The 14516-nt window shown below is 37.2% G+C and overlaps 1 protein-coding gene across 2 annotated transcripts in view; it reads left to right on the forward strand.

Annotated features, from left to right (window-relative positions):
• The window catches only part of Golga4 (golgin A4), a 143110-nt gene that overhangs the window by 27173 nt on the left and 101421 nt on the right, over nt 1–14516 (forward strand). For both annotated transcript variants that reach the window (XM_074060463.1, XM_074060464.1), the window contains exon 3: nt 7609–7707. In XM_074060463.1, the coding sequence (XP_073916564.1) occupies nt 7609–7707 (99 nt within the window). The remainder of the gene's footprint in view (nt 1–7608; nt 7708–14516) is intronic.

Raw genomic sequence — 14516 nt, forward strand, 5'->3', positions numbered from 1 at the left:
ATCTCTGGAAGGCAGCTATGCTCACCACTATACCACCAATGCCCATCTCATCTTTGGAATGAAACCAACTTGATTGTGGTATAGATCTTTTTAATGTGTGATTGAATTCAGTTTTGCAAATGACTCTGTCATATCCTGGAATACATTCTTTGAGTTATATGGCTAGGAGTGGTATCACTGGATCTACGATAGTTCTGTTTTTAGTTTTTTGAAGGACCTCTGTATTGCTTTCCTTAGTGGTTGCACTAATTTACATTCCTGCCTTTTCCCCACATCCTTGCCCAGCCAGCCTTTGTTGTTTGTGTCCTTGATGAAAGCTGTTTTGACTAGAGTGAGATGATGTCTTTTGATTTGCATTTCCTTTGTGACCAGGGATGTGTCCAGCATTTCTTCATGTATTTACTGGCCACTTGTGCTTCTTTTGAGAATTGTCTGTTCAGTTTATGGTGCTCATTTATTAATTGGGTTGTTGATTCTTTGAGAATTTAGTTTTTTGAGCTCCCTCTGCATTCTGGATATTAATCCCTTGACAGATGTAAAGCTGGCAATGATTTTTTTCCCATTCTGTAGGCTGTCTTTTCGATCTAGTGACCATTTCCTTTGCTGAACAGAAGCTTTTAAGTTTGGTCCAATCCCATTTGTCAATCTTTATCTTAACTTCTGAGCTATTAGAATTCTGTTGAGGAAGTTATTATCTATACCTATAATGTTCCAATATTCTTGCTTGCTATTCCTTCCTGTAGTTTCACATCTTGCATTAAAATCTTTGATCCACTTTGAATTGATATAAGTATGGCCTGGGATCCATTTTCAGTATTCTACATGTGGATATCCATTTTTCCCAGTACCATTGGTCTATTCTCCAATGTATGTTTCGGGCTTCTTTGTAAAAAATGGCTGTAATTGTGTGTCTTTGTGTCTGGAACTTATTCTGTTCCATTCATCTTTGTGTCTATTTTGGTACCATGCTGTTTTTATTACTATGGCTGTGCAGTATTGTTTGAAGACAGGTATTGTGATATCTCCAACATTGCTCTTTTTGCTCACGATTGCTTTGGCTGATGTCTTCAGTTTCTTCGTGATTTATAGTTTTCATTATATAGGTCTTTCACTTCCTACATTGTATTCATTCTTAGGTATTTTAGTTTTTTGAAGCTATTGTGGATGAGATTGTATCTTTGAATTCTTTTTTAATCTGTTCATTGTTGCTGTACAGAAAAGCATATTTCATATGCATATTGATTGTTTTTTATATCCTGCTGCTTTGCTGAAGGTATTTCTGAGAGCTAAGAAATTTTTGGTGGAGGTTTTAGGATTCTTTAGGTATAAGATCATGTCATCTGCAAATAGGGATAATTTGATTTTTTCTTTCTCTGTTTTAATCTCTTTTATTACTTTCTCCTGTCTTATTTTTCTGACTAGGAATTCCAGAATATATTGAATAGGGGCAGTGGACTACATAATTCATGACCCCTGACTTTGAAGGAAATGTTTGCAGTTTTCCTGTTTAGTGTTAAGTTGGCTATAGGGTTACCATATATATCGTTTATAATGTTTGAGATATATTTCTATTTGCTTCAGAGCTTTTCTCATGAAAAGATGTTAAATTTTGTCAAAAGACTTTTTCTACATCTATTGAGGGTTTTGTCCTTGATTCTGTTTATATGTTGTATTAGAGTTAATGATTTGTGCATGTTGAACCATCCCTAAAATGAAACCTACTTCATCATGTTGTAAGATCTTGTTAATGTGGTGTTAGATTCGATTTGCAAGTATTATTGAGGATTTTTGTGTTTATATTCATCAGAGAAATTGGCTTATAACTCTGTTATTGTTATTTTATTATTGTGCTAGGGGTACATTGTGACAATTACAAAATTTCTTAAAATATATCATAGTCAACTTCACTGTCTCCATCATTCTCCTTTATCTCCCCTCCCCCATTATTGGAATAGTTTCAACAGGTCTCATTTTACCATTTACATACATGTGTACACAGTATTTGCACCATATTCACCCTCCTATACCCTTTCCCCACATCCTCCTCCCTCTCCCTGGTACCAACCCCCCAGACAGAACCTGTTTTGCCCTCCTGTTCTCTAATTTTGTAAAAAAAAGACATTTGTTTGTTTAAGATAAACTATACATTGGTTTCTTTGTGCCATTTCCAGGTGTGTATATATATATATATATTCTAACTCAAATTGGTTCATCTCTTTTTTTCCTTTCTCCCTTAGTCCCCTTCTTATGTTGACTTCAACAAGTTTAAAAGTTTTATTATTCATTCTTGTATAGGAAGTCTACCTAATATTGGTATTAGTCTAATACTGGCTTCATAGAGTGAATTTGGTAGTATTCCTTCCACTTGTATTTTTGGAAATGTTTGAGAAGCATTGGTATTAATTCTTCTTTAAAGGTCTGATAGAATTCAGCAGTGAATCCATTGGACCTGGGTTTTTCTTTCTTGGGAGGTTCTCTTATAACCATATCAATCTTGTTACCCTTTATTACAACTGTTTGAATTATGCCTTCTAGGTTCAGTTTTTTTTGGGTCATATGTTTGAGAAATTTATCAATTTCTTCATTATTTTCCAGTTTGGTGGGATATAGGTTTTCAAAAACTTCTGTATGATATTCTGATTTTCATTGGTTTCTGTTGTAACATACATAAAAATTCCATCTTGATTTTATTACTTGGGTATTTTTTCTTCTTTTGGTTAGTTTGGCTAAAGCTTTATCTTTTTAAAAAAAAACCTTTTTGTTTCATTAATTTGTTGTATCCTTCTTTTGGTCTCCATTAATTTCTGGCCTATGTTTTGTAATTTATTTCCATCTACTATTTTTGGTATTGTATTGTTTTTGTAAAAGTGTGAGAGTCCTCATGGTTATAAACATCCCTCTTAAGATTACGTTTGCTGTGTCCCAGAGGTTCTAATAAGTTGTATTTTCATATGAATCTAGGAATTTCTTAATTTCATTTGTAATTTCTTCAAAAGTGTGTTCTTCAGTCTCCATGAGTTTGAATGACTTTTGTAGTTTTCCTTGCCATTAGTAATGGGATTATTTACATTCTTCTGCATTAGTTCAGATTTGCTTTATGGCCCATAATGTGATCTAATTTGGAGAAAGCTCTGTGGGTCTTTTCAGCAGAGAAAAATGTATAATCTGCTTCTGTAGGATGGAATGCCCTATAGATGTCTGCTAAGTCCATTTTCTCCAAGATATTGTTTAGTTCTAGAATATTTTTGTCTGGATGTTCTGTCTTGAGGAATGTGAGGTAGGTCTCCAGCTATTATTATGAAGTTGGGTGCACCAATATTTAGTTCATGTATATTTAGGATCACTATATATTCTTGCTGGATTGTTCCCTTTATTAGTATATAAAATTATCTTCTTTATCTTTTCAGGCTGATTTTTCCTTAAGATCTGCTTTGTGTGATAGGAGAATATCTACTCCTGCTTTCCTTCAACTTTTACATACTTGGTGTTTTCTTTTTCCATTCTTTCACTTTTAGTTGTGTGTCTTTTATTATGACATGTATCCCTTGCAAATAACAGATTGTTGAATCCTGATTTTTTTATCGAAACAGTCTGTGTCTTTTAATTGAAGTGATAAGTCTGTTCCATTTAGGGTTATGATTAAGCGATATTATTGATTCCTGCACTTCTGTTGTTTTTTATTTATTTTTTTTCCAGATTGGGTCTAGTGTTGTTTGTTCTTTTTTTGACATTGTTCGTCTTTGGGGTTTGCTGATTTACTGAGTTGAACATGCTTGATACTTTCCTCATTCTCACTGGTTCATCAACTCCTCTTGAATTTTATTCTTTCCTGACCTCTTTTATTTGTGTCTGTTTTTCTTCCTCTTCTGTGTAAAATATTCTTTAAGTATCTTTTGCAGTACATGCTTAGTGGAGATGAACTGCTTTAGCTTATCTTTATCCTAGAATGTTTTTATTTCTCCACTGAAATTGAAGGCTAGCTTTGCTGGATATAGTATTCTTGGTTGGCTTTCTCTCAGAGTTGAATTATATTGCTCCATGCTTTCCTGGCTTTTAGGGTTTGTGCTGAGAAGTCTGAGGTGATTCTTATATATTTTCCTTTGTATGTAAATGGCATTTTTGTCTTGCAGCTTTCAATATCTTTTGTTTGTTCTCTAGTCTTGTTTTTAATTATGATATGATATGAAGTTGTACTTTTCTGGTCATGTCTATTTGGGGTTGAAATGGCATGGTTATGTATATTGTTACCTAGCTTTGGGAAATTTTCTGCTATGATTTAATTGAATAGATTTCCTATGCCTTTAGTTTGTATTGCATGTCATTCTTCTGCCCCATGTATTTTTAGGTTTGGTATTTTGATTGTATCCGTAAGTTGTTACATGTTGTAATCATAGATATTCCTTTTTTCCCCTTTATTTTTGTCTCTGTGCAGTAGCTGCTCAGTCTTGTCTTTCATCTCTGATATTCTTCTTCTTGATCTTGTCTGCTGATTATAGTATCCACTGTGTTTTTATTTGAGTTATTGAGGTTTTATTTTTAACATTTCTGCTGGGTTTTTAAAATAATTTCCGTTTTATTATTTGCTTAATTTCTCATCCATGTTGCTAACTTTTTTGTATAGGTCTTGAATTTGTTTAGCAACTTTTATCTTTTTTTTTTTTTGGTGGCACTGGAATTTGAACTCATGGCCCCATACTCACTTGCCAGGCTCAATACCACTTGAGCCACTCCACCAGCCCTTGTTTATCTTTTTATTTGAATTGTCTTTGAAGTCATTGATCCTTTTAAACAGTAGGCTTCTGAATATCCCATCTGACATTTCAGCCAAGTCATTATATTTGGATGCAGTTGTTGAGTTGTTGTGAGGTTTTGGAGGTGTGATAATGCCTTGGTTTTTCATATTTAAATTCCTACACTGTGATTTAAGCATCTGTTAGGCTAAATTTCTCTTTTCCTTGCATATGTGGGAGAACCTGCTGCTGTTACAAGGTCAACAGTTCATCAATAAATAAATATTTGAATAAATAAGAGACAATTGGAACCTTTATCTGCCTCCTCAGTGAGGTTGTATGGGAGCAAAACTGGTTGCTAAGGGGATGATCTGGAAGCTTAACACTTGTATAAGAATTGGAAATTGGTTAATAAAGGGATGGTATGGGGAAAGGAGGGAATTAGGAAGACAGGGAAAGGTAGAAGTGGTTCTAGGAGATAATTGTAAGAGAGAGCACTGTATAATAGTGAAATAGGGAATGGTTAGGGAAATAGAGTAAAGAATTATAAAATTGAAAAAGATTCCAATAAAAATGATTTTTTAAAACTCTATATTTGTTTCTGAAGAGAATTGTTCATATTGCCTGTTCTTGTTCAAGTGATATTACACTTCAGTCTTTGATCCACAGAGATCTATGTGTGTGTGTACCTGTTGTGATTAGTGCTATATGACTCTGTGTATTGACTTGTTCTCTGTAGTCACTATTGCTGTGATTGTAATAGGAATAACTTTGTAGGGGTGGATTGTACCTCTGGAGGCTTTCTGCCTGCCAGGCTGTTATCTACAGGGCACGTTTTGCAACAGGTGAAATCTCCTATTTCAGGTACAGGCTGGGATCGCGTGGCCTAGTGGGGTGGGTGAGGACAGCTGGGACCACGTGGGTAACACACTCACATTACTGGAATTCTCTTAACAAAACATTTTTCTGGCAGAGTTGTTTTGGGACCCAATGGCCTTGTAGATAGAGTTGTTGATTGCCAAGAGATCTGAGTGGGCAAGGCTATCCTCAGTAAGTGGGCTTGCACCCAGTGGGTAGCAGCTATGAATGTGTGAGTGACACACTCTGCTTAAGATTTTTGCTGTCCTCTACTCCCAGTTTTACCATTTAGATCCTTCAATTGTACAGGACACACAGCTGTCACCCTGAATTCAGGTAAATCAGTTAAGTCAGACAAATCAGTGTCTGTGAACAGTCTAAATCCCCACCAGCTTACTGTGTCCACACTGAGTCTCATTTGGTCTCTGTCTCACCAAGCCTTCATGTGACTTTAAGGTTTGTGGGAGGTATGTACTGTTTTAGCAGCTGGTGATGCAATTTTGGTCCCTTTGCATTCTCTTCTGCTCTCATCTTCAGTTGAGGCCTGATATTCTGCTTCAGTTTGGTTCACTCTGTTGGAGAGGCTTTCCATTGAATTTTTATATGTGACTTATTGAGCTTTTTAGTTCCAGAATTTCAGTTTGATTCTTTTCATGTTTTATGTTTGCTTACTTGTTGTTTGTTTAGGTGGTACTGGGGATAGAATTCAAGACTTTGTGCTTGCTAGATAGGTACTCACACCACTTGAGCCATGTCCCCACCCATGTGTCTTTATTGAATTCCTTTTCATATCCTTCATTTTCTTCATTCATTTAGCTGTTTATTGTATTCTCTTTTAATTCATTCATGTTTTTTATACATGTGCTCTTTAATTTCATTGATCATTCTTATAATCATGCTTTTGAATTCTTTGGACTTTCTTCTTCAGTATCCGTAGTTTCTGTAACTGTGTGGTTGTTGATCTTCAGAGATGTCATTTTGCCTTGTTTTTTCTTCTTTTTTTTTTTTTCTCCATTGAACTACATTTGAGTCCACGTAGTTGGAAGTTTTAATCATTGGTAGTCTTACACCTGAAGTGTTCTCAGTGTTCAGGTGGGACTGTGTAATGTGCAGTGTACTTTCTTGCCATAACTTAGTAGCCAACCTTTTACCCTTTTACAGGCCTGACCCCTCTCCCCTAGTACCACCAGGATAGAGGAAAACTAGCTGGAATCTCTTGTATTTCCTTCTGTATGGATTGGTGTTATATGTGGTTTGAGTGTGGGGCTTGTCCACTTCTGTGCTGCTTTGACTTTAGAAGCTTCCTGCTTTTGTGTCCTGGAAACCACTGCTGACCACACAGTCATTTTAGTCTGTACACCAGAAAGGTTCCCATTTGCTATATAAGTCCCTAATTTGTGCCCCCATGAGCAGCACATGTACAACCCTTACGGTGTCCCCCAAATTTGACTCATAGTTAGGTGAGCAAATACAGCACTGAGTTCTATACCAGTGGTGAAGAACTGAGGAACTTATCTGCTCTGCCTGCAGGTTACAGTTCTGAAACTTTGAACTCCTGTGTATTTTTTATTTTGGTATGGATTTTTGTATCAAAATGCCAGGCATGATATGTGCATGTTGCATACATTATTTTTATGCCTGCTATAAAGTTGTTTATAAATTGTACTTAAAAACCTTAAGCTGACTAGTTCAGTTTAAATGTATTTGCAGCAACTTACTTGTTTTTTTAAGTCAGATTTTTGTTTTATTTGGGGGTACATTGAGACATTTACAAAAGTTCTTATAAAATATGATAGTTGAATTCACCCCCTTCATCATTCTCCTTAATCCCCACTCCACCCATTCCTGGAGCAACTTATTATTTCTGATGGGGGTGGCGGTGACAGCAGTGATGATGATCCTGATAATGATGTCTATTATAGTGTTATGCAGGGAGAACACCTTGTAACATGCTATTGTGATTTGCATTTCATCATTTGTTTTATTTTTATATCTTTGCTTATTACACTGAATGAGACAGCTACTAGCCGGGATGATAGCAGAGCCTGCTTTTCTCTCTGAATATACTATCTTTGCTTTGGATTCCTCCAAACATCCTAAAACACAGAGTGGCAGTGTGGTGAGTCCTTGAGTCCTTCCACAGCTTTCTGCATTCCCTTTGTGGGAAAACAACAATAATTTGGCACTCATAGAAGCAAATCTCATGTCGCTTATCACTTACCATTTCTCAAAGCTTCTTTAGTGTCCTGTGCTAATCCTGCTCTAAAAACATTAAGAAAGCAAATTGCTTAGTTCTGTTGGCTGTTTTGCTTCCTACTAGTTTTGTATCAGCAACACAATAACACACTTTGTTAATATAATGAAGGCTACGTTCACTTGGTCTAAACTCTTTTAAGTGTTCTCCATTAAGAATGCTTGTTTATTAACTAAAAAAATGTATGCATTGCTAGAAAGCTCTATTTTACTATTGGAAGGAAGCCAAGAATATTTTGAGATGTGACTTTTTTTAGGAAAAATAATGCATTGTTGTATAAATCTGTAATTAACAACATTGGATAAGTACAGATTCTACTATAACCATGATTTTATGTTATTTTGGAATTACTGATAACAAAACTTATTTTGCAGCTGCCAGTTTTCTGAGAATTAAACATCTAAAAGGAAATAAATATTTCATTTTTTAAATAAATGAATTCACACAATTTTTAACTTTGTATAAAATTTCATCTTGGGACAGTATTTTCCAGTATAAAGTATCAGGTAGATTTGTAATTTAACAAGTTCAAATTTAGAAATGTTTGCCCAGTAAGTACAGCTTTTGCTATTAGATTGGACCTAACCAAGCAGGGATTGCAATTCAGTTTAACTTATCAGGTAGCTCTGGTAAAAGTAGAATGTTTATATACTTAAGCCTGCTAGCCAGTAGAGACTTAGTATGGCATATAGTCAATAGCAGTCTTTAATTTCATTCTGAACTTGATTTTAGGGAAGAAAGCAGCTCAGAGTGAAAATGGGATCTCAAGTGATGTCTTAGAAACTAGATTCTCTGAGCTAGGCTCATGCCTGTAATCCTAATTACTTGGGAGGTCTAGATGTGGAAGATCTTGATTTGAGCCCAGCCCAGGGAAATACTTTGAGAGACCTGCATCCCCAAAATAACCAGAGCAAAATGGATTGGAGGTGTGGCTCAAGTGGTAGAGTACCTGCTTTGTAATTGTGAAGCCCTGAGTTCAAACCTCAGTCCAAAAAAAAAAAAAAGAAAGAAACTGGTACCTGGAAAACTGGTTTCTCCTCGGCTTTGGCTACATGTAACACCTCACTGTTTTCAAAACCATTTTGTCACTGAGTCAAATGTCCCAGTTAGAAAGAATTTAGCAATTTACTTTAAAAATTGGGATGATATGTAGTAGTAATAGGAACTCTTTAAAAGACAAAGGAACTTCTTGTTTGCTCACTCTCATAAGTACAGAACATAAAAGTGGGGGCTTTAAGCCCCCACTTTAGAACTGGGCGTGGTGGTTCACACATATAATTCTAGCTACTTGAGAGCAGATGCAGGAAGATCACCAGTTCAAGCCAACTTGAGCAAAGCTAGTGAGACCCTATCTCAAAAATAAAATATAAACAAAGGGTTGGGGGCATGGCTCAAATTATAGAGTGCTTGCCTAAGCATGCACAAGGTCCTGGGTTCAGTCCTTAGTACTGAACAAACAAAAAGACTTCAGTAGACTAAATGTCTTCAAGTCTTCTATAATCTTAATTTTATAATGGTTCTGATAAAAACTTCTTTCTCCTCATGAGATAATAGGAAACTAGGAATACTATAGGAATAGGAAACCTGTATCATAAAAAGAAAATTAATGGGGATCAAGTTTATCAAGTGCTGACTTTCCTTAAATTCAATTTCTTAAAAACTGCCATCTTTTTATTTCAAATTTGAAAGATTGCTGTATCTTTAGTGCTAGCAGTCAATAAAATGATTGTAGAAAGATTGGGAAAACATGTAATTAAAGACAGATTTGTCAGGGATCTTGTATATGTTTTAAATTAAAACCTTTAAAAAGGTTTTCATGTATCTAAGAATTTATGGTAGTAGAAGGTATTAGTGACTTTGAATATTGAATATAGTTCTTCAGGCTTCTCTCTAGGAGAATGTCTTTCAGAGATCTGATTCCAAAGGAAGTAAGACACCAAGATTTAACAAGTGTTTAGTGAAAGGCAAATGTTAAATGCTGGGTTCCTGTCCTTTGAGAGTTTAACATGGGGATAAAGATGTCACATATATTTATGGTACAAAGGAATTAAGGTTTCCTAGAACAAAATACAGGCATAGGGAATGCATTGGCCCTGCAGGTGAGCCAGATGAAGCTACATACATGAAAGAGCCTGTGAAAGTTAAAAGAACAGTAATTTACTTGGCAGGAATTGAAAGTACAATACACAATATCACAAAGTTTGCTTCTATAGATTCTTAATTTAAATTTATATCATGTATTAGGGTAATACTTTCTTAGGTGTCATATTTATTTAGATGCACAGTATAGTATATAAATTGAAAAATATATGAAGGGGGAAGTTTTTAAATTTTGTGAACTACATGTTTGATGGATGATATTTCAAAAAAAATTGTACAGCAGCTTTCGTGTACAGACCACAATCATGTATTAAGTCATTTACTTAAAACAAACTTTTCACCTTTTTATAAAAAAGGGAGGGTAAGAGAAGAGGTTGGCACATGCGCAAGGGTCCCTGATGGGGATGGAGCTTGGGTGGAGCTTGTCTGGGAGCGGGGAAATTTCTGTTAAGGGTGGGGCTGTCCTTGGGAGTTGCTCAAGTGAGGTCTGAGGATAAAATGGCCGATGATTTATAATTGGCGACATTATTGTTCCATCATTCTTCCATTTTTCTTTAATGATGAGGGTAGGGGCTAAGGATCAAGAATTGGGGTGAAGCATCCTTCTCTTTAGCTGCTTCCTGCTAGCGGGGGACGTTGTATGGGGCAGGATCCTCAGGCTCCTGTGTCCTGGTGGGGGCCTTCATAGCAGTCCTCTGGATGGTTTTGGAGAGGATGATATCCCTGGAGGTACAACTGGTTAAACTTTTGATTAGCAATAGCAGACATGCAGTATGATACAAGGGAGGAAGCTTAAGAATAGGAGAGCAAGAAACATAGGCATTAGAATGGGCATTGGCCAGGAGAACCACTGTGAAATGCTGTTCCCTAGACAATTTCAAGAGTCCTCCAATTCTCTTCTCCATTTTTCTAACTGTTCCTTGAGAGGTGCCACCATTAGGGGATCCCATTGAGCTTGACAGCAGTGGATGTCATGAGAATGACCAGATGAGGGCTGATCCACTGAAGTCCCAATGGAGAGGGTAGAAGATCCTTTTAGGAGAACAAGATCTCCTGGTTTAACAGAAATTGTTATAGGGTGGGGCAGGATTTGGTTTGTATGCTTTCTGAGAAGTTCCCTGAGAACGTTAAGGTAAGGCAGATAGTCAGCCAGAGGAGCAGAGTCTGTTGGAGGCAAGTTTTCTAAGAGAAATGAGTGGCCATACATTATTTAAGACCCAAATAGGAATATTAGGAGGAACATCAAAAGGTGTCTGCTAAGGGACTGCATACCTAGGGATCTAAATTCTGGAAAATCCTGTAACTCCCAAGAAAGTTGTAAGCTGTCTTATGGTATGGGGAGAGGGAAACGGAAGATTGGGTTGATGCACTCATGACTCTGGGAGTGAGTCTGTTCCTTTAAGGCCACACTTAGGTAAATGACCTGTAGGAGGCAGGGGCTGTCAGGATTTAAATGTTAAAAAAGAGCTTTAGCTCATTTTTTTATATAAATTGACACTTTTAACTTTGTAAATGTTTGTAGCATATTTAGATAAAGTATAACATAACACTGTTACAAAGTGGTCATTTAAGACACATAAGCAAATATGTAAATGAACTGTGATAGAGTAGTAATTAAAGCTTGACAAGATCAGCAGAGAACACAAATAATTTCTTTGATAAAATCTTTTTCTGTAACGGTTTTTTGTAGATGTTACTCAGAGCCAAACAATATTAAGATAACCTTGTTATTTTTATAGACATAGAGAATTTGATTTTAGTTTGACATGACCCTAAAAATGTTTTAGGCATCTCGTAGACTGTATTCAACTTTAACTTTATCCCACATCGAAGCTTTTTTTTATTATACACTTTTAAAACTTACTCAGACCTTTATATAACCATAGGAAACCCTTTGATGTCTTATCTTTATCTCTCCTATTTAAAACAATCTTTAGGACAAACCCTTCTTTACAAAATCCTTTCTCATCTAAAAATACTTCTTTTTCCTTTAATGTCTCAAAAAATACATTCACTACCTATCTGTATCCTTTCCAGTTGTTTACTTTGTAACTTGTATTTTAAAATTAACTTTTATAAAAATTTTAAATATATTATATGGGCTGGAGCAACTAATTAGTAGCCCGTGTTTTTTTAAGGAATTTATGATAGGCATAAAGCCTTATTGTTCCACAGAGGGGCTTGAAGGGGTATTGTTTTTGGTGTGGAAATTGTGAGGGATTTTTGAGTTTTATTTGAATAGAGAGGGCCGTCCAGTCTCACCCTACACTTGTCTCATCAGTCCACATTGTGAAATCTATTTGTTCCTGAAGGAGGGGCAGCAGAAGTAGCTGCCTGGAGGGGGAGGAGAATTTGAGTTTTTAGTTGAAATAGTAAATCTTGTTCCAGCAGGGACATTGGCATTTTAGGTATTATGAGGAAAGTGACAGAAGAAGAGGTCCCCCCAAGAGCAGGCCGGAGGCCGGGTAAACTAGTGCTCTAGGGGCTGGCCAGATTTGCCCTGAACGATAACTTTTGTCATTGAACCAGGGACCTGGAGAGAGAGGTAAAACAGAGAAATGAGCTCCACTGTCTAGCTGGAAAATGATCTTTTGTTTTTCTGCCATAATGGCTACCATAAGGCTCCTCAACATCCATGCCAAGAAGTGGAGCATGGACAGGGGGCCAGGACCCATCAATCCATAGGAGGTGGCACCTCACCTTCCACCTGGAGACAGGGACACTTAGACCTCCAGTGGTTACCTTCGTAGAGAGGGCAGGGTCCAGCTTGGGGGTGGGGCTGTCTCCCGGGCTGTCCCCCCTTTGGAGCATCCTCTGCAGAAGTGCCCCTCCTGCCCAACATGGTAGCAAGTTCAGGATGCAGGCCAAGGTCAGGTGGGGGCAGCAATGAGGTCATGTCTCTTATCTTTCTCTCTGTTATTAATGTCCCGGTTATAATATACAGACATGGCTAGTTGTTAGTTGATCCAGTGACTTTTCTCCTTCAGCCACAGACAGAGTTTTCTACAAATATCAGGGGCTGACTGTTAGAAATTTATCTCTGAGAAGAACCTCTCTCACCTGTGACACTGGGTCCACCCTATTATGCTTTCTGATAGCATCCTTAAGATGTTGTAGAAAGGTAAAGGGATTTTCTTTAGGGTGTTGCTGTAAAGCAAAGTTGTTATTTTACCTTGACACCTGACACTCTGGAGAGCAGGTCTCTGAACTGTTTTGGGCCTCAGTTTCTTCATTTGAAGAATGAGGGATCTGGTCTAGGTTAAACTACTTTCTTCCACTATGAGGTGGCTGAAGTGACATTAATGCCATTTATCCTCCTCATCATTTTTTTTTTTTGATTTAGTAATGTTGGGAAATTGAACCCAGGGCTTTGTGCATGCTGGGCAGACATTTTTTCATTGAGCTACTTTCTCAGCCCCAGATATGTTTTTTTTTTTTTTTTGGCTGTACTGGATTTAAACTCAGGGCTTTATGCCTGAAAAGTGGCACTCTACTGCTTGAGCCATATCATCAGCCCCTTTTAGTGTGGATCTGTCAAGGGGACTGCCTGTGCCCCTATAGGTAGGCACATTTATTTCCACATTTCCAGATGCCATGGGAAATGGGGCTTATTGTAAATGATAATCTTTTTCAACCTGAGTGGCCTGGGCCAGAACCCATTGTTTTTCTAATGAGACAAGAATCTGGTCTAATAGAAGCATAAAATCCTTTCATGTCAATTGATAGGTTTAGATCACAGAGATAAAGGCTTGGATGTATTTGTCTGGGCATTAGTATAGTCGTTTAGATGTTTTTAAATTTTGCTTAGAGCTGGAAGGGGACGGAAGATTTGCCCTCTTTTTACCATTTTCTGTTGAAGGGGGAAGCACCCATTAGAACGTTTTGAAAATTGGGGTGGTGAATGGATTAAGAAAATGTGGTATCTATACACAGTGGAATTTTATGCAGCCATGGTAAATGGATGGAATTGGAGAACATCATTCTGAGTGAGGTTAGCCTGGCCCAAAAGACCAAAAATCGTGTGTTCTCCCTCATATGTGGACATTAGATCAAGGGCAAACACAACAAGGGGATTGGACTATGAGCACATGATAAAATCGAGAGCACACAAGGGAGGGGTGAGGATAGGTAAGACACCTAAAAAATTAGCTAGCATTTGTTGCCCTTAACGCAGAGAAACTAAAGCAGATACCTTGAATGCAACTGAGGCCAATAGGAAAAGGGGAACAGGTACTAGAGAAAAGGTTAGATCAAAAAGAATTAACCTAGAAGGTAACACCCACGCACAGGAAATCAATGTGAGTCAATACCCTGTATAGCTATCCTTATCTCAACCAGCAAAAGCCCTTGTCCCTTCCTGTTATTGCTTGTACTCTCTCTACAACAAAACTAGAAATAAGGGCAAAATAGTTTCTGCTGGGTATTGAGGGGGGGGGAGAGGGAGGGGGTGGAGTGGGTGGTAAGGGAGGGGGTGGGGGCAGGGGGGAGAAATGAACCAAGCCTTATATGCACATATGAATAATAAAAGAAAAAAAAGAAAATTGGGGTGGCTTAGAAGGTAGGGTAGAGGGTGG

The sequence above is a fragment of the Castor canadensis genome, chromosome 17, assembly GCF_047511655.1.
Source record: "Castor canadensis chromosome 17, mCasCan1.hap1v2, whole genome shotgun sequence".
NCBI classification, from domain to species: domain Eukaryota; kingdom Metazoa; phylum Chordata; class Mammalia; order Rodentia; family Castoridae; genus Castor; species Castor canadensis.